Source organism: Salvelinus namaycush, chromosome 20 (assembly GCF_016432855.1).
Source record: "Salvelinus namaycush isolate Seneca chromosome 20, SaNama_1.0, whole genome shotgun sequence".
Classification (NCBI taxonomy): Eukaryota; Metazoa; Chordata; class Actinopteri; order Salmoniformes; family Salmonidae; genus Salvelinus; species Salvelinus namaycush.
The window spans coordinates 1,469,286-1,497,064 of NC_052326.1; the positions used below are offsets into that span (position 1 = coordinate 1,469,286).

Consider the following 27,779-nt stretch of genomic DNA (forward strand, 5'->3'; position numbering starts at 1 on the left):
AAGTTTATAAATTGCCTGGCTGGGCTGATGAGACAGTGTATTGCGCAATCAGATGGAACAGAGTAAATGGGCATTTTAATGTCATAGATTTAGCCGGTGGTAAGTTGTGGAATGCGCTTTTTAAAATAATTTTTTCTTTATGAAATTGGGGAGAAAAAGTTAAGTTTCCAATTGGTAGTTACAGTCTTGTCCCATCGCTGTAACTCCCGTATGGACTCGGGAGAGGCAAAGGTCGAGAGCCGTGCGTCCTCTTAAACACAACCCAACCAATCCTCACAGCTTCTTGACACAATGCCCGCTTCACCCAGACCTTAGTTACTTTTCACAATGAGGGAATGTTTGGCCTTAACCTGGAAGCCAGCCCCACCAATGTGCCAGAAGAAACACCGTACACCTGGCGACTGTGTCAGCGTGCATGCGCCCGGCCAGCCACAGGAGTTGCTAGAGCGCGATGGGACAAGGACATCCCTGCCGGCCAAACCCTCCCCTAACGACGCTGGGCCAATTGTGCGCCGCCCCATAGGTCTCCCGGTCGCGGCAGGCTGCGACAGAGCCTGGACTCGAACAAGGATCTCTAGTGGCACAGCTAGCACTGCGATGAAGTGCCTTAGACCACTGCGCCACTCAGGAGGTGGAATGCACTTTTATCCAATCAGCATTCTGGATTAGACACACCCGTTGTATAAAGTCTAAAAGCTTACCACATATTAAGCACGGCAGAAAACCATTAAACAATGCTGTTGGTTCATTGATTGTGCAGGGCTGCTTACAGAATTAGCCTACAATTATAGTGCATTTGTATTTGATTTTGAATAGCCTAGTAATAGGGCATTTTTTGTATTTTCATCATTAATAAGCTGACACATGACCTTTTTAGCTACAGAATATCTCACCACTGTGCGTTTCCATCTCCTGTTCTCTCTCCTTCATTCTTTTCTCCATTACGCAGAGAGAGGGGCTCTCAACAGTTTAATGAAATATGTTTTGTTGTGAAAACATGTTGCTATCGATGTTATCGATGAACAGATTTCACTTGGTTTGGCTGCAGGAACAGGTTTGGTAACCCATGGCATACAGAGTTTGGGTGGAATATCACCTGTCGCGCAGGCAGAGGCTGCATGCTCCTCAAACAGTGGTTGATGGATGGAGTGAAAAATAAGTGTATTATTAACCCAGACATTTCCATATGCAATCCCGTGTGAAGCAGAGTTTTGATGGTTGCCACTAATAAGAGAGGGATCCCAGCTGCTACTATATTTATTTCTCAGCTGCTAATATTAATCACAGCTCAGCATGATTGAAATCAAACGGGAAAGCGGTCTCCATTCGTTATTCGAGTGCATACGGATTACATTTCTTTTTTTCCCCTGACCCTGTTCCTGCCCATTTTGATTATGGGCCATTCTAAATCAAAACTAATTTTAAATATTAGTAAAGACAAGATTAAATTGAGAATAGTCTGATGGGTGAAAATATGATCACTTGATGAGAGAACAGCGTGTGCAGCCTGAGGCAAGGAACCGAGCGCAAGCTTTTTATAGCGATTGTTTTTTGTTGTTGTTTTTCCCCCTCCAAATCATCAATAGCCTACAGTTGCATCATGCAGCCCATATACGTTTTGATTTCTTAGACATTCTAAGGTTTTGTATAATTCTCAACTAAAGTTGCCAAATACATCTACCCTATAGGACCTGTTTCAAATGATCACTTTTACACTCAAATATCCTTTCTATTTTATTAAATAATTGCACAGGACTTAAGCATATCTTGTCTGCTAAATGAACTAGCATACAGCCCATGGCATTTCACATAGTCAGATAACATATAGTAAGCCTGTTCTATTAATCTGAAATACATTTTCATCATATCATAGTGTTCCTTTAGACCTGCTTAAATAAAGATTTATTGTGATGGTGTATATTGAATTGATTTGTTTGACCTTTTGAAATGTAGATGTTCCAAAGGCTGGTATGATGTTCAGCTGCTGCTAGTATGATGTTTAGCTGCTGCTGGTATGATGTTCAGCTGCTGCTGGTATGATGTTCAGCTGCTGCTGGTATGATGTTCAGCTGCTGCTAGTATGATGTTCAGCTGCTGCTGGTATGATGTTTAGCTGCTGCTGGTATGATGTTCAGCTGCTGCTGGTATGATGTTCAGCTGCTGCTGGTATGATGTTCAGCTGCTGCTAGTATGATGTTCAGCTGCTGCTGGTATGATGTTTAGCTGCTGCTGGTATGATGTTCAGCTGCTGCTGGTATGGTGTTTAGCTGCTGCTGGTATGATGTTCAGCTGCTGCTAGTATGATGTTCAGCTGCTGCTGGTATGATGTTCAGCTGCTGCTGGTATGATGTTCAGCTGCTGCTGGTATGATGTTCAGCTGCTGCTGGTATGCGTGGAGGCCTGGAGATGCTAAATGTGTTTATGTTAATTAACGGTCAATTACCGTGAGACCGGCAGTCATTTTGTATGACAAGCTGACAAAATGTCATGTCGCCACAGCCCTAGTAATGGCCACTACCATTAAGCTTTAGTGAGGATATCTCACTGTTTAATTCTACATGCTCACAATCATAACTCTATTGAAATTACCAGCGGCTCCCAGAGCTAACAATATTCAGTCCACAATCTTGCATGCAGCTAAATGAATTACAGGATTTTCTCTGGTGATTGCATCGTCTCAACTGCTGAAGCACTGCTTGCTTAAATAGAAGATGATTACCTGAATGAGAAATGTCTTAAATGAAGTGAATGTCCTTATGACAAGGTGGTTTTTAGCAGCCAGTCACCACAGGAAGCAGAACGATGGTGGCGTTCTGCAGCACTGTTTATCTGTTACAGCCTCTGTTTGCTGTATATGGCTCTGGAGGCCAGAGAATAACTGTTACCACCAAAGAGCTGAATCACATTAACCTATGGCATTTTGAAATGTAATTTTGCGATGTCATACCTTGCCATGACTCGCTGCTGCCTGAGAAATACCCAGTTGGTACAGGCACCTACTTGCATACTGTTTGGAAAACTCTCTTTTTGTGTCACACGGGTCACTTTGCTTTTGTTTTAAGAATTAAACTATAATGTATTTTTTGTGTGTTTTTTTTTAGGTTAAGGAGAGGTTGCTATGCCAACAGAGCCTGGCCCTGAGTCAGAGGTGAAGAACGCAGCAGAAGTGTCCTCCCAGCAGAAGGGGGCAGCAGCAGGCATGCAGTACTCTGCTTCAGACGGCAAGATGGCTAAACAGGTACGTAGGAGAGCACAGGAAGTTCAATCTACAGTATAATTAGGGCCTTGTGTTTTTTTCTGGTGAGATCACGTGTAATCTTCGTCCTACATCAACCATTGACAGACATTTACACACATTCAGTGATGTCATAATTATATTGTAAACTATCAAAATAAAGAAAGTCGCACACTACATATATAAACTCACAGCAATTTAATGGGTATTTACCAACGTTTCGGCATCACCCTGAGGAAGGCACAGTGATGCCGAAACGTTGATAAATACCCATTAAATTGCTGGGAGTTTATATATGGAGTGTGCGACTTTCTTTATTTTGATAGTTTATAGTTTATTCGCCGTTAGTCAGCACCTCCACACAAACACATTTTTCTGGGTGCGTACCAGCTCATGTTTTTTAAATTCATAATTATAATGGACATCATTCATTTACTTAGAATTTCACCTGTGACTATGTAACTCCCCTATGTAGGACCAGGACTCCAAACTGATCGACGACCACAGGGAAACAGACGACGTGTCAGAGAAGACCACCCCATGCAAGACCCCCAAGTCCCCCCAGAAGACTTCCAAACGGCCAAAGACGGTTCCCTTCAAGGTCACCCTACTGGACACCTCTGACTATGAGGCGGGGATTGAGGTAAGGAATCTCCCCCCAGAGCAGTGCTATGTTTTACTATTGCAGGCCACATTTCCAAGTCCTGGAAGAAACCAGTCAAAATATGTTTGTGGTTTTACCAGCAGATGCGACTAGTTTCTTTACTTTCGGACATTATGTCTTTATGTTGTGATTATGTTATGGAGCTGCAGAGTGCAGATAAGGCCGGCGTAAAGCAGATGACAGACAGGATGTCATGTTGGGAGCTCTCCGTGGGGCAAGGGTAATGCAAGGTTATACCATTCTCTGCCACAGACACACATTCCAATCATTAGGATTAGTGACACCGAGAATATAGTGAAGGAAAAGCAGGCTCTCTCGCTTACAGTGGCTGTTATTACAGCTCCATCACCAAACAAGACATGTCTTCATGCTGGTAGAGAATGGTCACTGTAGTCAGTATCCTCTCCCTGGCTAATCTGTACCAGCCTACCTTTTAGCAATGCAGATGTATTTACATACACTAGTGTTACTTTCAATTGTATTTGGTTGCACAAAAACAGTCCACGAGAAGTCAGATGTTAAATACAATTCCATTTCAACTTACTGTGCCGGTGGGCAGGACGGTTGGTCATTATGATGAGGGGGGATTAGAGACAAAATCGTATTATTTAAAAATATTTTTCAAACGTGGGTCTGTTGTAGACCCACTTCCCCTCTGCTTATCCCATCTCCAAATAAAAGTCCCCCCCAAGTTATAATACGATCGTTTAGATATTTTGTCTCAAATTCCCCCTGTATAGCCCGACATGAGGTAAGCAGAGACGAAGTGGGTCTACAACAGACCCATGTTTGAAAAGTCTATTTTATAATACGATTGTTTTAGATGTTTTGTCTCAAGTGACCCCTTTATAAAGACCTGTCCTGCCCAAGTAAGTTGAAATGCAATTGTATTTAACTTCTGGCTTCCCACGGACTGTTTTTGTGCAACCAAATACAATTGACAGCAATGCATGTAGAAATAAAAGCACCTAGTGTCAGCCAGGAAGGCAGGCTTTGCCACGCCCCACTGCCCTCTCTCCCCTCTTCCAGGGCCCCTCCTAGACATAAATATACAACATGGCAGAGCAGAAATACTGTACACTTTGAGGGTCAGAGGATATCTCCCTTTCTGCCACATAAAATCCCTCAACAAAACCCAGTGACAGAACAATGGGAAATCTATACTCATTACATTGCGACCCAGGTGCAGTCAAGCAGGAAATAGAATATTGTGTTATCGTGAGCTGCCCTTATGATACTTAATTTCATGCTAAGGTGTGTGCGTTTGTGTGTGTCTCTGATGTAAGAATCTCAAGAACATTAGCCTCGCTTTCACCAACCTTTCTCAAAAGAAAAAATAGCAAAAATAGGTAATCAAATACTCTCAAGCCACTCTCAAACCTTTTGTTGCTCTCAACACTAGAAATAAAACTCAAAATGATGATTACCAAAGCCTTTATGCAATGAAGTGTCCTTTGCTTCTCTTTGTGCTTCCATTCATTACTACAGAATGATGTACATATCGACCCCCCATTTTACTCATCATATTGACATAACAAGCTGCTGCAGTACAGTGTTTATCCAAAACCCTTACCTCACTCCCGGCTTGCCTCCGACCCCCTTCCGGTGTTTAATTGGTGGGTTGGAATGTCAAGCCAGTCCTATCAAACCTCCTCCATGCTCCAGGAGTTGATAATAATAGTGTTAAGGAAAGGCAGGCACCACTTTGTGACAACTCTCACTGGAGGAGGTGCCCCATCCAAGGGTTAATTAGCCCGTCTCGTCATGACTGCTTGGCTCTGGCACCCCAGGGGCTGCAGGGGGAGAGGGGGCCGCACACTCCCATACTTCCCTCACCCCTTCCTTCAGCTCACTAGTGCATACTCTATCAGGCCATGCATGGATGAGCTGCACTGTGTTATTGTGCAGAATGGTGCTATTTTTGGCACCACATGTTTTATAGAATACTTTGTGACTCTGACAATGAGTTTGTTTGTACACTTTGCCAATATTTAAGTGTGTTACTTTCTCCTGTGTTTCTTTTGAGGGAAAACACTTGTGAGGAAGTTGTCACGGTGGAGTTGAAGTAATTCCACCGTGAAAGGGAGTGTCCATGGACAAACACCTCAGTGTCTTAGTCACCGGCGTATTAAGATCCTTAATATGCCCGGAATGTATCTTTTTAATAGCTCATCTTTATGCCATACTGTCCACTCCGACAGACCCTACAACCACATCTATGTCTTCTCTCTACAACCTTGCCATGGGGACTGTGTTGAATGAGATGGGGAGAGTTCATAAGTGCTTCCACAGTATTATCCCACCATCTTTTCAATCATAATGAGCCAAAAGACACACTCCCAGGAAAAGTAGCTGCTGCCTTGGCTGCTGCATCCTAATAAATACTAAAACTACTCCTAGCTCTGGCCTTGAGATAATAAGGAACCAAAAACTAGAGGGATGGTGCACACATCTGCATCTGTTTCCCTGGCAACGGCTTGCTCTGTCTCCCTGTCACCGCGGAAACCAGGCTCCAGGGGAAGCGCTGAGCCGCACAGACGCTTACTACCCGGAGAGCAGCATGCACAGCTCACACACACAGCTCACTACCTACGTACTCCAGGGAAAAGTGTGTGTGTGTGCGTGTGAGTGCTTGTGTGCGTGTGTGCAGCACTACCCTCCACCCATAGTCTGCACTCTGGGATTGAAAGACCGGGGCACCATGTTACTCTGATGGAGTCAGAGTAATGTTATTTTTTTTTATGTGTGAATGTCTTCTTGAATTTACACAATAGTTTTTTCCCCCTCTATTTGTTAAAGTTACATCAAGGTACTGTATATCATCGCTAGAATGATTTGCTAAAGTGCCATCCCATCAGTTGTCTCTCTCCTTTTGACATCTGAGTAGCTTTGATAACTAAATTTGCACACTTCTTCGGTCTGTCCTTCACAGGAATGTGACAAGAAGATGAACCATTTGGATAGGGTTGAGTGGCATTGGATATTGCACTGTTTGCTCGGACCGCTTTTCATGCAGAAAGCAATCTTCCTGCAATTCAGTGTTCATTTTCCCTGTCAAGTATTTGATCAATTCTGACTGTAACACAGCACTCAAGGGCAGAGCTGTTCTAGCCTGTAGACAGCAACAGATAGGAGCTGGTGTCTAGATGGCTTCCCTATCTGGTTGGCGAGAGAGACACATTCTGTTGCGTTGATTGATACATTTGCAGTTACATGACACTCTTAATACACTTCCAAGAAAACAAATGTGTGCACGTCAACAAAACCATGCAGTGTCGTTATGCTTTAATCAGTGAGGCCAGGTCACATGGTCAGAAATCTCCTGACCCTTGATAGACCCTTGATTTGAATGACACGTGTGTCTGTGTTTCTGCAGAAGCACTGCAAAGGACAGGCCCTGCTGGACAAGGTGTGTGAGCACCTCAACCTCCTGGAGAAGGACTACTTTGGTCTGACATTCAGCGAGGCGGACAGCCAAAAGGTTAGTGCCTTGTCATGTAGCCTCTGTGACCATTCATGTACCCCCTCCCCTTCCTTCTTCTTCTCATGAAGTACTGTCTTCTGAACAATCCCCATTCCTCTCACCATAACAACAGAAGACACAGCAGGCTCTGGTAATAGTGAGTCACTCCATTAGGAATTGGAAATGAAAATGTGCATGCTCAGTCAGATTCAGCTCAACAAGCAATTTATACAATTTAAGATAACATGGCGCCCTAAACTCCTTAGAACACATTTGAACACTTAATCATCATCAGCCTACATTAGATAGCCCGATTAGTGCTCCACTGACGTCTGTACTTTTGAGGAAGGGTAATTGGAGTAGAATGGGTGTAATTATGGTTATTACGCAACTGGCTAAGATTTAGCTCTGAGACCAAGTTGAATGGCCATGATAGTCAGCCTGTATTAACTGGTATTATGGTTGTTTCGAGGATGTGTGTGTTTTGGGTATACCCTTCCTGTGTACACCTCACCTTCAGGGCAGGTATTGCAAATTGCAGTGATTGTGTAAAGATAGGATTTGGCATGTTGAAAGAGAACGGCCACTAAGGTGAGACAAACACACCTGTCTCCTGTCACTAATAACAGCTTGTATAGGTCTCAGTAGTTACAGAATGACATGTTGTGACCTGATTTGTCCCAAGTGGTTGAGATTTTTGAGCCCGTTCTGTCTGGAGAAGAGAACGTAGTGTGTGTATGAGGCAAACATGGTAAATGCTGGAGGATTTATCTCACAGCATACAGTTGAAGTCAGACGTTTATATACACCTTAGCCAAATAATTTTAAACTCAGTTTTTCACAATTCCTGACATTTAATCCCAGTAAAAAAATCTCTGTCTTAGGTCAGTTAGGATCACCACTTTATTTTAAGAATGTGAAATGTCAGAATAATAGTAGAGTGATTTATTTCAGCTTTTATTTATTTCATCACATTCCCAGTGGGTCAGAAGTTTACATACACTCAATTAGTATTTGGTAGCATTGCCTTTAAATTGTTTAACTTCTACTTGCACACAATCCCGGATCCGGGAGCACCCCCATCAGTAAAAAAGCTGACTAGCATAGCCTAGCATAGCGTCACAAGTAAATACTAGCATCTAAATATCATTCAATCACAAGTCCAAGACACCAGATGAAAGATACACATCTTGTGAATCCAGCCATCATTTCTGATTTTTAAAATGTTTTACAGGGAAGACACAATATGTAAATCTATTAGCTAACCACGATAGCAAAAGACACAACTTTTTTTCTCCACCATTTTTTTCCTGCATAGGTAGCTATCACAATTTCGACCAAATAAAGATATAAATAGCCACTAACCAAGAAACAACTTCATCAGATGACAGTCTGATAACATATTTATTGTATAGCATATGTTTTGTTAGAAAAATGTGCATATTTCAGGTATAAATCATAGTTTACCATTGCAGCCACCATCACAACTCTCACCAAAGCAACTAGAATAACTACAGAGACCAACGTGAATTACCTAAATACTCATCATAAAACATTTATGAAAAATACACAGCGTACAGCAAATGAAAGACAAAGATCTTGTGAATCCAGCCAATATTTCAGATTTTTTAAGTGTTTTACAGCGAAAACACAATATAGCATTATATTAGCTTACTACAACAGCCAACCACACAACAGCATTGATTCAAGCCAACAATAGCGATAACGAATAAACCAGCAAAAGATATTATTTTTTTCACTAACCTTCTCAAACTTCTTCAGATGACAGTCCTATAACATCATATTACACAATACATATAGAGTTTGTTTGAAAATTTGCATATTTAGCGGCACAAATCGTGGTTATACAATGAGAATAGTAGCCAAGCTGCCAACAATATGTCGGGAGAAATCTTGGGAGAGGCACCTAATCTAATCAGTAACTAATCCTAAACTTGACTAAAAAATACAGGTTGGACAGCAAATGAAAGATACATTAGTTCTTAATGCAATCGCTGTGTTAGATTTTTAAAATTAACGTTACTACGACATACAGCGTGCGTTAAAGCGAGACCGCACCGAGATTAATGGCGGAATATGAGTTTAACATTTTTCAACAGAACAACGAATTAACATCATAAATAGTTCTTACTTTTTGATGAGCTCCCATCAGAATCTTGGGCAAGTTGTCCTTTTTCCAAAAGAATCGTTGCTCGGTTGTAGATTGTCGCCTTCAACTTTGGAATTAGCAGTAAACATTAGCCATGTGGGCCAGACGTGCCCAACTCACTAGAACGCAGCACAAATAAATACCCGAAAATCGCAATATACTGATATAAACTGATATAACTCGGTTTAAAATAACAACATTATGATGTCTTTAACACCTATATCGAATAAAATCAGAGCCGGATATATCTAAGGGCTATAACGGGAGCTTTCTAGAACGCCATCCTGAGGTCTGTCTTGCGTCATGGCGAAGGGAAAAAAGAAAGGACACCACGTTGCCAGCCCATTTATAAGGCTTCAGATCTGCCTAGCAACTCCATTCCAATTCTCACTATTTGCTGACATCCAGGGGAAGGCGTATGCAGTGCATCTCAACCAATAGAATACATGCAAATTAATAAACCAACCTCAGAACAGCCTGCAGATTTCAGATTTCTCACTTCCTCATAGGAAAATTGCTCCAACTCGAGTTCTGTTTTACTCACAGATATAATTCAAACGGTTTTAGAAACTAGAGAGTGTTTTCTATCCAATAGTAATAATAATATGCATATTGTACGAGCAAGAATTGAGTACGAGGCAGTTTAATTTGGGAACGAAATTATTACAAAGTGCAAACAGCACCCCCTATTGTTAACTTGGGTCAAATGTTTCGGGTAGCCTTCCACAAGCTTCCCACAATAAGTTGGGTGAGTTCTGGCCCATTCCTCCTGACAGAGCTGGTGTAACTGAGTCTGGTTTGTAGGCCTCCTTGCACGCACACGCTTTTTCAGTTCTGCCCACAAATCTTCTATAGGATTGAGGTCAGGTCTTTGGGATGGCCACTCCAATACTTTGACTTTGTTGTCCTTAAGCCATTTTGACACAACTTTGGAAGTATGCTTGGGGTCATTGTCCATTTGGAAGACCCATTTGCGACCAAGCTTTAACTTCCTGACTGATGTCTTCAGATGTTGCTTCAATATATCACATAATTTCCCTTCCAATTATCCACATAACCTAATATCCACATAATTCTCCTTGGCAAGTCGGTTAGATGTTCTAACCGACTTGCCAAAACTATAGTTTGTTAACAAGAAATTTGTGGAGTGGTTTAAAAACGAGTTTTAATGACTCCAACCTAAGTGTTTGTAAACTTCCGACTTCAACTGTAGGTACCTCTGAGAGAAGGTAGGCCCCCTCTTCAATACCAGGCTTATCTGAGGCCAGCCTTTACTGTCTGGGGTCCTCGGTGACTCTAAGCCAAACAATACTTGATTGAAATATCTTCCTCAAACTCCTCTCTGTCTCTCTTTGAGGATATTATGCCCACACCATTTGGGGAGAACATCTATTGTGTTTATGATTGCTTTGTGAACTTTGACTGCAGTGCATCCTGGCAGCAGAACGGTGAGAACAGTTGTTATTCCTGCTGGACTGCTCTACAGAGAGGAGACAAATGAGACAGTGCCTTTTAGTTATTGACTGGTATTTGGCCCAGGCCGACATCAGAGAGATTCAGGAGGATAATAAATGACTGCTGTTGATTATGGTGCTTAGCACGCTGATTAAGCACCAGAGGACCTCACTGGGGTTGTGTGTGAGTGAGAGCTTGTTAGTGTCTGTGTGAGTGGATTTCAGTTCATTAAATGCAAACCTCATCGGCCAAGTTGTGTGCGTGAGCGCTGCAAAATAATTTCACCCACACCAAGCGCTAAAATAGAATTTGGTTCTATTTGAGACATGCCACACGCTGCAAGTCCCCTCCTTATTGGATATCAGTAAGATACAAACCCACGTTGATGCTTGTAAGACAAACAAGGAAAGATTAATTCAAGAACTAACTAAAAACTAACTAGGTTTCTCTTTTTATGTGTGGATTAATCGTCGGAGTAGAGAAACACGATTTTATATGGCTCTGGTTCAAAATTCTACAAAGAACCATCTAAAAAGAGGAACATGTGCATAACAGGTAAAATAACAACCCAATGTTTATCTCTTAGGACAAACCAGGCCCCCAGTGTCCGGTCTGGAGCGTGAAGCTCAGAGCTCTGCTGGTTGTCTACTGCGTAGCAAGCTAGAGGTGCCAAAAGCCCTGGTCTGCCCTAGAAAGCCAATGTAAATTACAATCACCAGAATGGCCAAACAATGTTTTTTTAGATGGCCGTTTTGGCCTGTAAAATGTGTTTATTATGATCAAGTTTTATCCTCACAGTGAATTATTTGAAAGTTCGCTACAAATCGAGATATTTAATTAAATAGTGATCCATTCTGACTACTACATTTGTGACTTACCACCTGGATTTGGTCTTCTGTAGCAAAATTCGAAAATTTGTTTTTTTACATTGGATTAAAGTAGAGACTCAGAGCTACAAAATAGTATATCATACACTGCATTTTTGAGGAACAATGGGAAAGTAATTCTGCTTTGAAAGTTGATAAACTTGTTAACTTACTTTTGAGAAAATGGCCTTTGAATATTTTGGTATCTAGTGAGGAGCTCTTCTTTGTCTACACCCATTCAGCATCGTTCACACCCTCTAAAGCTTTAGCCCCACCCATCTCCTTTCGCTCTCGGAGAGTTCACAGCGCACACTTGATGCTCTAGCCGATGATTTGTTTACCTCTCGATAACATGAAAACATGCTAACCAGCTCTGCTGGCAACAATTATATTACGCTTTTTTGCCGACGTTTACTGACACCGGCCATATTCAACGGGTGTTGTACACTTTAGCTAAGACATGTAGCTAGCTAGGTAAATGATGAACCTAGCCAGGTAAACAACGTGTAAGATGACACACGTCACGTAACGTTAGCTAACGAGCCAGCCAGCAACCGTTAATCTAGTTAAACAACAATAAACATAGTGCCAAATCATGCCGTTACTATCCTGCATGAATCTGCTGGGAGCTAACCAACCAGGTTCAATGTTTGCTAGCTAACGTTAGGCTCTAACTAGCAAAGCAAACGGTTCTGGGATACTAATTATAACGTCATACACATAACATCAGCTAGGGAGCCAGCCAGCTAATGTTAGCTAGCTAGCTAACAGTACACTTTAGCTTGAAATGAAACCACTTTCTGTGAAAATTTGAAACGTGTAATATCTGAATGTAGCTAGCCAGACTATCTTACCCGTATACATAATCATGCATGATGGACACATCTCCCTGTCACGGATGCCATGCCATGGTTGCCCTTAGTTTGAAGATGTTATCCTTAGTTTGAAGATGTTTTATCCATCTCTTTAGCTATCCCACTCTAATTCCACTGATTTTCAAAACTCGATCCTCCAAAAAGTGGAGAGCAACACTTTTGCAGCTCCACTACACAATACATTTTAAAAAAGCTGCGTTCAACAGGATTACCAACACAGACTGACCAGCTCAAATAGACAGAAGCCTTCTATATGGCAGACCAATCTGAACTCCTCTCTCGGCTTGTCCAGCCAACTCATTTTCTCAGCCAATCATGGCTAGTGGGAAGGTTGCTGACTTTTAACCAACAAGGTTCGTAATTTAATAATTTGATTTGTATCACGGGCCGGCAGCCACAAGGAGACTCGCACCCTCATGCACTCTCTTTGCATGCTCTTTGCATGTGCACCCAGCAGCGTTGGGTTAACTCTCTCTGGCAGGATAAAAACGACTACATCAACCATGATCCTTTGTGATATTTGGTGCCATTCAACAATATGGGGTGCTTCAAATTCAAATACTTCCGGCTTCATGCGCCATCGTCGCTATCACTATCTAGCAACAGCTAGCTAGCTAAATGTCCTTGAATGTTTCATGTATGTTTCAACCTGCCCCAAAATGATTAAAGTTGGTTCACAGTTGGTTTGATATGTTAACCTGCGTGTCATGATCGTGTCTGGTGGGGATAGACAAAATCAACATGCGCGGATTGCCGGTGTAGTCAGCATGTTAGTGTGCAGGTGTGGGTGAATTTTTCAGGTTATGTGTACTGAAATTGCCACTTTATCGCATTAGTGGAAACCAAGACTGTTCTCATGGCAGAGCTGATCGTTTTGACTAGTAGCAGGTTAGGAGAATAATGTTAAGGTTCGGAAAAGGGTTAGGGTTAGCTAAAATGCTAAAATTGTCCCTGATGCAACTAACATATCTAGCTACAACCAGGCCTGCCCTGAGAACAGACTTGGTTTCCATTAATGCGATGCTGCGAAATTGGCAGGAACACTCATGGTTTTCCAAAGATAGTATTGGAGACTGCGGTGCTGTTTCAACCTATTCCACTCCTGATTTTACAGTGATAGAGTGATACTGTAGTAGCTGCCAAAAATACTTTCACCATTACTCAGCAGGTGGGATGTGCCACTCAGGCTCAGAAAGCTGGGAAGCTCACTGTCAGTGGTCAGGCACACGGCTGCCTGCACTATTATCCATGCAATAGGCGTATTCACACTTCCTGTTCAACTAACAGCACACGGGCATGGTGTGATTGTCAAAGAGCAGGCCATGACCTGAGAGATTTCACAAGGGACAAGAGGGTGTGCATTGAATGAGAAAGCTTTATCAACACAAGGCAGGATGGAGAGTAGCTGTACAAAACTGCGCCTCTTGTGGCGAATGATGTCAATGTACATATCTGGTGTGATACGAGCTAGGATAACTGGCTGGTGGTAATTCACTGTCAAAATGGGCTAACAGATGCTGGGACTGACACTCTCATTTCCTCATGCTGAAAGTCTCAGTGGGGGAGGGTTCCTCCTGCTTCCTCCCTCTCCGCCTCGTTCCATTGAACCATATGTACAGTGAAGGCTTTCACTAGAAACACCATTTGCAATTAGAGCTGCGGAGTGAATCAGAGCATGGTAACAGGGTGTGCATTAGCCACGTCTCTCACAGACGCCGGTGAATGCTCTCTCTTCTGTCTGTCTTTCAGAATTGGTTGGACCCCTCCAAGGAGATCAAGAAGCAGATGCGCAGTGAGTATCCTTGGCCCACACGCAGTATACGTAGCACATTGCACAGACACATCACATCCACACACAGTGACCGAAAACACAGTTATTATTCAAATACTGTTTATTTGTAAATGGAATCTGCTAAGTACTTATGCAGTAGAATGAGAAGCTGTAGGTCCATTTAAGACAATATAATGAGTTTATGTTTAATATAAGCATGTTTCTATGTTATTGTTGTAGCCTGTTGCCGTAATTAAATGTTCTCGGACACTTTTATTGGTGATTTGGCTATGTCATACATGTGTCACACACAGGCAGAATCAGGAATTCCCCAAGGCAGCTGTCTAGTCCCCTTACTTTTTCAATCTTTACTAACAGCATGCCATTGGCTTTGAGTGAAGCCAGTGTGTCTATGTATGTGGATGCCTCAACACTATACATGTCAGCTACTAGGAATAAATTGGTACTAAATACTTAAAAAACTAAAAGCATTGTATTTGGGACAAATCATTAACTAAACCCTAAACCTCAACTAAACCTTGTAATAAATAATGTGGAAATTGAACAAGTTGAGGTGACTAAACTGCTTGAAGTAACCCTGGATTGTAAACTGTCATGGTCAAAACATATTGATACAACAGTAGCTAATATGGGGGACGTCTGTCCATAATAAAGTGCTACTCTGCCTTCTTAACAGCACTATCAACAAGGTGAGTCCTCAGGCCCTAGTTTTGTCACACCTGGACTTCTGTTCAGTCGTGCGGTCAGGTGCCACGAAGAGGGACAATTGGCTCAGAACAGGGCAGCACGGACATACACAGAGAGCTAACATTAATAAGATGGATGTCAATCTCTCCTGGCTCAAAGTGGAGGAGAGATTGAATTCATCACTACTTGTTTTTGTAAGGTATTAACATGTTGAATGCCTGTCTGAACTATTGGCACACAGCTCGGACACCCATGCATACCCCACAAGACATGCCACCAGAAAGGAGTCTCTTCACAGTCCCCAAGTCTAGTACATACTATGGGAGGCGCACAGTACTACATAGAGCCTTGACTATATGGAACTCTATTCCACATCATGGATTTTGTGTTGTAGATATGTGGTAGTAGAGTAGGAGCCTGAGGGCACACACTTAATGTGTTGTGCAATCTGTTGTGAATGTATTGTAATGTTTTTAAAATGGTATAACTGCCTTAATTTTGCTGGACCGCAGGAATAGTAGCTGCAGCTAATGGGGATCCATTATAAATACAAATACATCACCTCAGCGATAGATGTCCAGTCAACATGGGCAGTAAACTCATCCCCTCTCCTCTGTCTGTCCTCAGCTGCTCCCTGGCACTTTGCCTTCTCTGTCAAGTTCTACCCTCCAGACCCCTCCCAGCTCACAGAGGACATCACCAGGTACTGTGGTCCAGCAGGGCAGCATGAAGAGGCACCCATATCATTTTCACACTGTATAAAAACTCAGTTTATTAGGTACACCACTCCATTCACCAAAATGGTTTGCTCCTACAAACAGTGATTCACGTGGCCATGGCTTGCTACAGTTGAAGTCGGAAGTTTACATACACCTTAGCCAAATACATTTAAACTCAGTTTTCACAATTCCTAACATTTTATCAGAGTAAAAATTCCCTGTCTTAGGTCAGTTAGGATTGCCACTTTATTTTAAGAATGTGAAATGTCAGACTAATAGTAGAGAGAATTATTTATTTCAGCTTTTATTTCTTTCATCACATTCCCACTGGGTCAGAAGTTTACATACACTCAATTAGTATTTAGTAGCATTGCCTTTAAAATTGTTTAACTTGGGTCAAATATTTCGGGTAGCCTTCCACAAGCTTCCCACAATAAGTTGGGTGAATTTTGGCCCATTCCTCCTGACAGAGCTGGTGTAACTGAGTCAGGATTGTAGGCCTCCTTGCTCGCACACGCTTTTTCAGTTCTGCCCACAAATTTTCTATAGCATTGAGGTCAGGGCTTTGTGATGGCCACTCCAATACCTTGACTTTGTTGTCCTTAAGCCATTTTTCCACAACTTTGGAAGTATGCTTAGGGCCGTTGTCCAGTTGGAATACCCATTTGCGACCAAGCTTTAACTTCCTGACTGATGTCTTGAGAAGTTACTTCAATATATCCACATAATTTTCCTACCTCATGATGCCATCTATTTTGTGAAGTGCACCAGTCCCTCCTGCAGGAAAGCACCCCCACAACATAATGCTGCCACCCCAGTGCTTCACGGTTGGGATGGTGTTCTTTGGCTTGCAAGCCTCCCCCTTTTCCCTCTAAACATAACGATGGTCATTATGGCCAAACAGTTCTATTTTTGTTTCATCAGACCAGAGGACATTTCTCCAAAAAGTACGATCTTTGTTCCCATGTGCAGTTGCAAACCGTAGTCTGTCTTTTTTATGGCGGTTTTGGAGCAGTGGCTACTTCCTTGCTGAGCGGCCTTTCAGGTTATGGCGATATAGGACTCGTTTTTACTGTGGATATAGATACTTTTGTACATGTTTCCTCCAGCATCTTCACAGGGTCCTTTGCTGCTGTTCTGGGATTGATTTGCATTTTTCGCACCAAAGTACGTACACCTCTAGGAGACAGAACGCGTCTCCTTCCTGAGTGGTATGACGGCTACGTGGTCCCATGGTGTTTATACTTGCGTATTATTGTTTGTACAGATGAACTTGGTACATTCAGGCGTTTGTAAATTGCTCCCAAGGATGAACCAGACTTGTGGAGGTTCTGAGGTCTTGGCTGATTTCTTTTGATTTTCCCATGATGTCAAGCAAAGAGGCACTGAGTTTGAAGGTAGGCCTTGAAATACATCCACAGGTACATCTCCAATTGACTCAAATTATGTCAATTAGCCTATCAGAAGCTTCTAAAGCCGTGACATAATTTTCTGGAATTTTCCAAGCTTTTTAAAGGCACAGTCAACTTAGTGTATGTAACTTAATGTTCGATTGAATGTTAGAATGGGCAAAACGAGTGACCTAAAGGACTTTGAGCGTGGTATGATCATCGTTGCCAGGCGCACCGGTTCCAGTATCTCAGGGCTTTCCATGCACACCAGTGTCTAGGTTTTACAGAGAATGGGGCGACAAACAAAAAACATCCAGTGCGCGAAAACAGTTCGTTGAGGAGAGGTCAAAGGAGAATGGCAAGAATCGTGCAAGCTAACAGGCAGGCCACGAACAAGCAAGTAACGGCGCAGTACAACTGTGGTGTGCAGAATGGCATCTCGGAACGCACAACTTGTCGGTCCTTTCATGGATGGGCTATTGCAACAGCCGACCACACCGCGTTCCAATCCTATCAGCTTGTCGTGTAGCCTGAGTAACAATTTTTATTTATCTTTTTATTTCACCTTTATTTAACTAGGTAGGCCAGTTGAGGCCAAGGTAAAGCAAAGCAGTGCGACAAAAACAACAACACAGAGTTACACGAACAAACGTACAGTCAATAATACAATAGAAAAATCTATGTATAGTGTGTGCAAATAGAGAAGAGTAGGGAGGTAAGGCAATAAATAGGCCATAGAGGTGAAATAATTAGCATCAACACTGGAGTGATAGATGTGCAGATGATGATGTGCAAGTAGAGATACTGGGGTGCAAAAGAGCAAGAGGATAACATGAGGACACGATGGGTATAATTAAGGATACGTTTACTCAGCAAGCTTAGCACTCCATCACAGCATACATCATCAGCACATGCATACTCTTCTTCTCCCTATCTGAAATCCTGTTCTCATTGTACTTCCATTCTGTGTCAGAATAGGTAGGATAGAATACCTGTGTCTCTAGTGGTAAATGTGGGTAGTGCAGCAGAACACAACATATTTCCCTCTTGTGAAAGCTCTCTAAGAATAACCCAAATAAAACATTCCACAATTCTTTAATTGAAAAGTTATTCTTATACAAAGCACAGAATAATGGCGCTGTTAAAATGCACTGCATAGTAATCAAAACAACAGTAACATCAGAATATCATTGTGAGTACTTTAACTGACTGCTAAAGTGTTCATCTTTCAGATTTGACTGAATATAGTCCTTTAGCCAAGCCGGGCTTCTTCTGACTCTAGCCTGACTCTGCCTCCCCCCTTTGAAAAGTCTGTTGTGAGTTGGGAATGAGCAGCACCGTTTTAATAGTGTGGCCTGCTCAGGACACAGTGAGAGACACAGTGAGAGATGCGACGCATTCCATGTCTTTCCATCGTCAAGGACATATGTGCTTGGTCCTTTCATTTGGATAATGTGCACTAGCAGACGGTTTGGACCACAGTACACTAAACAGTCTTGTACAGAGAGTTCATGCCGAATGGGAAAGTAAGTACCAGGTCTGGGGACATAATTTTTTTCTCGTTTTAGGCCAGCCTTTTTCGATCTGGCTTTGTAAAGCATACAGTTCTGGGTATGTAGCACATTCGGAGGAGAACTCAGCCACTAACAGTGTGTTAACCTCAGTGGATAACAGGGCCACTAACTGAAGTTCAGTGACGGGGACAACATTTTAATCTGAAGGGAGTGGCAGACGTGACAGGCAATCTGCAACTAAGTTTACTGATCCAGGCCTGTACAGAATGTCATATGTGAAGCACAGTAAACGAGCAGACCATCTTGCAATGCGCATTCGAGCACCTTTTGATGCAGTGGTGGGAAAAGTACCCAATTGTCATACTTGAGTAAAAGTTAAGATACCTTAAAATTACTCAAGAAAAATGTAAAGTCACCCAGTAAAACACTACTTGAGTAAAACTCAAAGTATTTGGTTTTAAATATACTTAAGTATCAAAAGTAAATGTAATGGCTAAAACATGCTTAAATATCAAAAGTATAAATCATTTCAAATTCCTTATATTAAGAAAACCAGATGCCACTATTCTTGTTTTTTAAAATGTATTTAAGGATAGCCAGGGGCACACTCCATCACTCAGATTTAGTGAGTCCGGCAGATCAGAGGCAGTAGGGATGACCAGGGATGTTCTATTGATAAGTGTGTGAATTGGAAAAAATGTCTTGTCCTGCTAATTATTCAAAATGTAATGAGTACTTTTAGGTGTCAGGGAAAATGTATGGAGTAAAAAGTATAGTATTTACTTTAGGAATGTAGTGAAGTAAAAGTTGTCAAAAAGATAAATAGTAAAGTACAGATATCTACAAAACTAGTTTAGTATTTTTACTAGTAAAGTATTTTTACTTAAGTACTTTACACCACTGCCAATAGGGTAGAAAAGGCCTGATGATAAGTTCGTAGGATAAAAGGTGTACCCCACAGGAACGTTCGCTACGGCTCAACTGACCACACACAAGTAAGCGTTTCCTTTTCTACTATAGTGTATTTGCGCTCGGCTGAGGAGAAAAGGAACGGGATGCAAACGCCACTGTCCGTTCCGTTCCATCTGGATGTATTTGCGTAAGCACACCACCCAAGTCATAATCTGATGCATCTGTGGACACCAGGGTAGGAAGAGCAGGGTCGAGTATAGCCAGAATCACGGAATCCAGATAACACTATTTGGAAAGTCCATCTGTAGTTGCTCTACAGACTATCCGTAACATTTCAATGAACTTCTTCTAACCTTAACCCTTATCCCAACCCTAAACTTAACCCTTACCTTAACCCTTATTCTTAACATCAATCAAACTGTATTTGTCACTGAATACAACAGATGTAGGCTTTACTGTGAAATGCTTACATACAAGTAAGAACATTTTCAAATAATAAAATAGTAACACAATAAATAACAATAATAAGGCTATATTCAAGGAGTACCGGTACCGAGTCAATGTGCAGGGGTACGAGGTAGTTGAGGTAATATGTACATGTAGGCAGGGGCAAAAGTGACTAGGCAATCAGGATAGATAATAAACAGAGTAGCATCAGCGTCAATATGCATGTGTGTGTGTATGAGCGTGTGTGTTGCAGTGACATTGTAAAAAGGTGGGAGTGTGTGGGTAGAGTCCAGTGAATATGGATAGAGTCAGTGCAAGAGAGTCCGTGCATAAAAGGGTCAAATAGTATGGGTAGCCATTTGATTAACTGTTCAGCAGTCTTATGGCTTAGGGGAAGAAGCTGTTCAGGAGCATAAACATTGCCCTAAATCTAGCTGTAACCTTAGCAAGCAGTTGCTTATCAACAGATGGTTTGTTGATGGTGTGACCATCTGTAGAGTATGTACAAAAATAAAGTGTGAACAAACAGATCTTCAACAATTTCCCCAAAAATTATTGCACTTAGGAGGAATCAACTAAACGTATTGAAAAGTAATTAATTAGTTTATCATTAGACATGAACAGAATGCATCAGTGATCCGTACTTTCTGGAGAATTCCCCTTCGTCTGTGTATGTGCAGTGCGGGTGTCAACCACTTTGTGTAGCCGTTAGCGATGATGGTGGGGACAGAAACCTGGAAAAACAAAACGCAGAAAATGAAGTTCGGGAAAAAACGGTTTCATGCTACTAATAATACAGATTTAATAGGGCCCTATATAAAGTATATATATATATATATATATATATATATATATATATATATATATATATATATATATATATATATTAGTGCATTCGGAAAGTATTCAGACCCCTTCACCTTTTCACATTTTGTTACGTTACAGCCTTATTCTAAAATGGATTCAATTGTTGTTTTTTCTCATGAATCTACACACAATACCCCATAATGACAAAGACATTTTTATTTTGCAAAAATAAAAACTGAAATATTACATTTACATAAGTATTCAGACCCTTTAGTCAGTGCTTTGTTGAAGCACCTTTGCCAGCGAATACAGCCTCGTGTCTTCTTGGGTATGACGCTACAAGCTTGGCACACCTGTATTTGGGGAGTTTATCCCATTCTTCTCTGCAGATCATCTCAAGCTCTGTCAGGTTGGATGGGGAGCGTCGCTGCACAGCTATTTTCAGGTCTCTCCAGAGATGTTCAATCGGATTCAAGCCCGGACTCTGGCTGGTCCACTCAAGGACATTCAGAGACTTGTCCCGAAGCCACTCCTGCATTGTCTTGGCTGTTTGCTTTGGGTCTTTGTCCTGTTGGAAGGTGAACCTTCGCCCCCAGTCTGAAGTCCTGAGTGCTTTGGAGCAGGTTTTCAGCAAGGATCTCTCTACAATTTGCTCCGTTCATCTTTACCTCGATCCTGACTAGTCTCCCAGTCCCTGCCGCTGAAAAATATCCCGCAGCATGATGCTGCCACCACCATGCTTCACCGTTGGGATGGTATTGGCCAGGTGATGAGCGGTGTCTTGTTTCCTCCAGACGTGATGCTTGGCATTCAGGCCAAAGAATTCAATCATTTCATCAGACCAAAGAATCTTGTTTCTCATGGTCTGAGAGTCCTTTAGGGGCCTTTTGGCAAATTCCAAGTGCGCTGTCATGTGCCTTTTACTGAGGAGTGGCTTCCGTCTGACCACTTTACCATAAAGGCCTTATTGGTGGAGTGCTGCAGAGATGGTTGTCCTTCTGGAAGGTTATCCTATCTCCACAGGAACTCTGGAGCTCTGTCAGAGTGACCATCGGGTTCTTGGTCACCTCCCTGACCAAGGCCCTACTCCCCCGATTGCTCAGTTTGGCCGGGCGGCCAGCTCTAGGAAGAGTCTTGGTGGTTCCAAACTTCTTCCATTCAAGAATGATGAGGCCACTGTGTTCTTCAGGACCTTCAATGCTGCAGAAATGTTTTGGTACCCTTCCCCAGATCTGTGCCTCAACAAAATTCTGTTTCGGAGCTCAACGGACAATTCCTTCGGCCTCATGGCTTGGTTTTTGCTCTGACATGCACTGTCAACTGTGGGACCTTATATAGACAGGTGTGTGCCTTTCCAAATCATGTCCAATCAATTGAATTTACCACAGTTGGACTTCAATCAAGTTGTAGAAACATCTCAAGGATGATTAATGGAAACAGGATGCACCTGAGCTCGAGTCTCATAGCACAGGGTTTGAATACTTATGTAAATAAGGTATTTCCATTTTTTTCTAAAAACATTTTTCGCTTTGTCATAATGGGGTATTGTGTTTAGATTGAGGAAAACATTTATTTAATCCATTTTAGAATAAGGCTGTAACATAACAAAATGTGGAAAAAGTGAAGGGTTCTGAATACTTTCCGAATGCACTGTATATGCTCGCAGCATGCAGTCTCTCATACTTAGTGTCAGTTTGCACATTAAAATATCGCTGTCAAATAACAAAAGTTTGTGTTGAAAGACTTTGTACAGTTGTAATCATTTCAGTGCATATTTCACGGCTGTCAAAGAGTTCCAAATCCCACTCTACTTAGAAGGATTAGCTACATTTGGAATTCCACTGACTGTTATGCATTAACTTCTCAACATTCTTGTTGGAGCTTTGGCCAGGCCTTTTTTAACGTCTCCCTCTCCTTCACAGGTACTACCTGTGTCTGCAGCTGAGAGATGACATGTTGTCAGGTCGTCTGCCCTGTTCCTTCGTGACCCACGCCCTGCTGGGTTCCTACGCCGTGCAGGCCGAGCTGGGAGACTATGACACCGACGACCATGGCCCCGACTACGTCAGCGACTTCCGCTTCGCACCCAATCAGACGCGAGAGCTGGAGGAGAGGGTCATGGAGCTCCATCGTAACTACAGGTAGGAGTTATGGTTATGTCCAAGAGTATAATCTGACCACCAGAAAATGATAGGGCCATGACTAGGGTCTAGTAGGTTTTTCTGGCCAGGTCACATGGTCAGAGAAACCTCTAGGCCCAGTTAGGTTTAGTTCAGTTGTATTTTTGTAGTAAATCCATTTTAGTTCCATCTCCATCTCCCATTCATATGGAACCATTGGAGCCTGCTGATGATCCTTTGTGCAGACAGTGTCCAACAACATACCATACATACATATGTTGACAAATGCCACCACATTGCCCTGGCATCTGTCATGGCTGTCTACATGGAGGCCTTGCCAACACTTTCAATACTTCCCAAGTCTCAGGGTCTCCCCCATCCCTTTCCTGGCATGGTCCCTGCGCTTGGCTCTTGGCCAAGGAGTTATGGTAGAAAGGTGGAGGGAGAGACATGGGATTGAAAATATCACTCTTACCATTTTGAGTATTCAATTGGTTCTCCCGTTCTCCTGTTTTTGGTTTCAGGGGTATGACTCCAGCTGACGCAGAAATCAACTTCCTGGAAAATGCTAAGAAGCTATCCATGTATGGGGTGGACCTTCATCATGCCAAGGTATGCTGTTACATATTACATTTTGTGAGTAAGTTTCTATGTGACTGTGCAGGATTATTTATTTTACCAACATGTTACTTTATTTATTTCTTGAATGTTTCCTCTCCTTCCCTCTCTTCTTCCTCTCCTTTCATCTTCCTCTCCTCTGCCATGCTGGTCTTTGACGGCTCCAGGATTCAGAAGGGATTGACATCATGCTGGGCGTGTGTGCCAACGGGCTCCTGATCTACCGCGACCGCCTGAGGATCAACCGCTTCGCCTGGCCAAAGATCCTTAAGATTTCCTACAAGAGGAGCAACTTCTACATCAAGATCCGGCCTGGAGAGGTAAGCTGAACCAAGTTAGTGGCTTCTCTGTACATTCTTAGAAAAAAAGCTTTGGCTGTCCCCATAGAGAACCCTTTTAGGTTCCAGTTAGAAAGGGTTCTACATGGAACATAAAACGGTTCTACTTGGAACTAAAAGGGTTCTACCTGGAACCAACAAGGGTTCTTCAAAGGGTTCTCCTCTGGGTGTAGATCAAGTCTTAGCCCCTTTCAAAATGAACATGAAACATTAACATTTATGCAGTTTGCAGCCCATAATTTCTGTGATAACTGGAAATACGTCCAGCTAAAGATTGTGAGGAAACGGATGTGTGGTCAGTTCGACTGACCAGAGAACTGGAAAATATTTAGTTCCCCCTAATTTTGCTGCTCCACAGGCTTAAAATCTATAGCCTGCCTTTCTCGCCCAGTCTCTATTCAGTTCTTGCTGCACTGCAGCCTCAACCTCTGCAGCCTACTGAGCTCAGCCCCAGCTCAGAAGCTTAGCCCAGTGTGACAGGCTGTCTGGCCAGGGCTGCTAAAGTGACAGAGGCCCACAGTGAGCCTGTGGAAGAGCAGGATAAAGAGAGCCTTTAACACTGCCAGTGCAGCTGCAGCAGCACCCAGAATAGAGGGATGAAAAGTATAAATATAGTCATGAAAATTGAAATGCTACCCTCATGTTTGTCTCCACTGTTTGAAAATGGTTGTTTCTTAGCTCGGCTCAGCGCAGGAATCTGTCTGGTGGTTAACAGTGCTGGAATTTCAGGGAGAACAGATTGCTAGTGTCCATACTTGGGAGTGTCAACCTTGCTTGTCAGCCGTTTGGCTTTGGAACAGGTGTCTGTGGGTTTACAGAAGTGAACAGTTTCACACTGTCTGTTTGCTTAGAGCTTGTTTCATCTCCTGAGTGACAAGCAGGCCGATTCAGCAAATCTATCTGAAAAGCATAGAACTTCAAATTGTGACAGTTTGGAATAGGAAATAAAGTGATGATGCATTACAAAGTCGTTTTTTAAGAATGTATCATGTCATACTAAACTGCAGTCTCTTCCTCATACACACATACGGAATGGAACGTTGATGCATTCATGCAGTAAATGTAACCCCAAGAAACACCTGCTCCTCTCTCTTTTCCCTCCTTCCCTTCCTTTCGGACTTCCCCTCTCCCTCTCCCTCTATCTCTCTCTCGCGAACCAGTACGAGCAGTTTGAGAGTACTATTGGCTTCAAGCTTCCCAACCACCGGGCGGCTAAGAGACTATGGAAGGTCTGCATCGAGCACCACACCTTCTTCAGGTAAGAGCAACTTCAGGTATCAAATCCCCTCACTTGTAGCCCTCTTGTACCTCTGTTACGTTACCCCATGCAAGCCATTTCTCCTTAAGTCCTCTTGATCTTTAGGCAGCCAAATATAACCAAACACCACTCGCTTGAATCGTGTTCCCATCTCTCTATAGCTTTTTCTCCAGCCGCTTCCAGCACCTGCTATCCCACTGCCGGGGAAGCTCAGGAGTGATTAGAGCACAGCTTTGATCAGGGCTCTCTCTCCCTGTAGGCATCATCCACAGCAGCTTTTTTGTTCCACAGCAGCCAGCACTACACTGAGGCTCGAGGTGTTTCCTTCTCTGTTTTGTGTCTTCGTCTTAACTGACTTGCCTAGTTAAATAACAAATGAAGTATAGAGCAAGGGTTCCCAAACTTTTTCACTAGGGGCCCCCCTTCCAGCATTTGGGAACATCCTGCGCACGCTCATGCGCCACGTCTTTTTCTATGGGCACAAGCACTGTTCATGATGCAAACTGTTCACAGCCGCTTGTTGGTGGAGAGAATTTTTCAGGTTTAAATTCTTATTTCCTGCCGTTTTATAGCAAATTTTCTTGCAATCCTATACATTTTGCCATGTATGATATGTAATATTTGAGGGACTGAAAGTCTGAAAATCTATGTGCAAAAAAAAACCTTGCTGACATGGGTTAGTTGATCTGGACATTTCTGACAAGTTATAAATAGCTGTGACTGATATGACAAGAGGAACTGATGATGCACTACCCAATTTTGAAATTGCACCTTGTGCATTCTACTATTACAACTTTGAAGAGTACGTTTAAAACTGGACCGAGTTTAGGAACCACTGTATAGAGCAATGTTTTCAAACAGGTCCTGTTGCTCTAACACAAGTCCAATGTTCTCAGCATTTTACAAAGCCGTTTACTCCATCCAGTAATTACTCTCATACTTAAATCTGGTATTTCTCTTAATTGTATTGCTGTAAAGCAAGGATGGTGAATTTCTCTTTCACCAGTATTTTTAAGTTAACCCTTGTTGTTTTTATACCGTTGCAACCAAAATGCCACGCAATCAGACAATGAAGATGTTCCTGAATCTTGATTCTCCAGGTTAATGTCTCCAGAATTAGGGCTGATGAATTCCTCTCTGTCTGTGGACTATAACACCTCCAGGTTAGTGTCTCCAGAGCCTCCTCCTAAGGGCTTCCTGGTGATGGGCTCGAAGTTCCGCTACAGTGGGCGAACACAGGCCCAGACCCGGCAGGCCAGTGCCCTTATAGACCGGCCCGCGCCACACTTCGAACGATCCACCAGCAAGAGGTACCTGCTGTCCCGCAGTCTGGATGGAGGTAGGTACCATGGTTGTGTTCCTCACAGGCTACTCACACAAGTGACAATTATGCAAAGTGAATTATATTATGAAATATCAGTGGCTATGGGATATTTTTTAGATGCGGCTATGTATGTATATCTAGTGCTGGATTGTTCCCCTGTAAAAAAAAACAGTCCCACTGTGCCTTTGTCTAACCAGCAGAGTTCTCCCGGCCAGTGTCGGCCATGTGTGAGAACCAGGATGGTCTGTCCCGGCGCTGCGTCAGTGAACACCCCCACCTCCACAGCCCCTCTGGGGACGAACAGGAGACTGAACTGGAACCACCCAGTCTGGAGCAGGACCAAGAGGACCATGAGGAGGATCAGGATGAGGACCGGGATCCTGAGGAAGACCAGGATCAAGAGGAGGCGGGTGTCACCACCCCCAGCAAGAAGGAGATCAAGGTACTGTTAGGCGGATGGGAGGAAGGGTTGATAGGGTAGATGATTTATGATACCGTGGTTGTCATATCTGGTTCAGAGGGTAAATGGCCCAACCTCGCATGTTTGACAGATCTATATGTTTTAGCCAACTCCTCTAACATTCCTTAGGCTACATGACATAGGAGTTGGATAAAGCACAAGCAGATCTGTTGACCCAGGCTCAGCCTACTTGTCCCCACTTGCAATGCAGGATAGTTCTCCTGTAACAGGGTGATCAAATTAAGATCCTGCATCTGTATGGAAGCTTAGAGAGTCACACTGCTTGTGTGGAGATCATGTTTTTGTCAGGGTGGATCTGTATGTCTCAGTGCAGATGGTAGTGACTGCAAGGGTGCAGGAGTGTACCGCTGGAACTTTTTTGGGTCGCTGTGACGTTCCCTGTTGGGGTTTAAAAAGCTAAAGATTTGTCAGAACTAACTCTGCACCCTCTCTGCCACTCAGTGGCTTATAGGCTAACCGTTATGGCTCACTATCCCCACTAACTGTTGTATCGAACCTTCACGTCTCTCTCATAATATCAAGCCAACTTAACCTCTCCTGCTGCTGTTCTTTCTTGCTCTCTCTCCCTGTCATTCACTAACTTGCTCTCTCTCCCTGTCATTCACTAACTTGCTCTCTCTCCCTGTCATTCACTAACTTGCTC

The 27,779-nt window shown here is 42.8% G+C and overlaps 1 protein-coding gene across 1 annotated transcript in view; it reads left to right on the plus strand.

Moving 5' to 3' along the window:
- The first annotated feature begins 3,118 nt into the window (after positions 1–3,118).
- Positions 3,119–27,779, plus strand: part of si:dkey-178k16.1 (band 4.1-like protein 1) — a 46,119-nt gene continuing 21,458 nt past the window's right edge. Inside the window, exons 1-11 of the mRNA XM_039016613.1 lie at positions 3,119–3,238; positions 3,711–3,878; positions 7,276–7,380; positions 14,478–14,520; positions 15,835–15,910; positions 22,920–23,138; positions 23,642–23,729; positions 23,903–24,055; positions 25,234–25,331; positions 26,495–26,670; positions 26,853–27,097. Of these exons, the coding sequence (XP_038872541.1) occupies positions 3,119–3,238; positions 3,711–3,878; positions 7,276–7,380; positions 14,478–14,520; positions 15,835–15,910; positions 22,920–23,138; positions 23,642–23,729; positions 23,903–24,055; positions 25,234–25,331; positions 26,495–26,670; positions 26,853–27,097 (1,491 nt within the window). The remainder of the gene's footprint in view (positions 3,239–3,710; positions 3,879–7,275; positions 7,381–14,477; positions 14,521–15,834; positions 15,911–22,919; positions 23,139–23,641; positions 23,730–23,902; positions 24,056–25,233; positions 25,332–26,494; positions 26,671–26,852; positions 27,098–27,779) is intronic.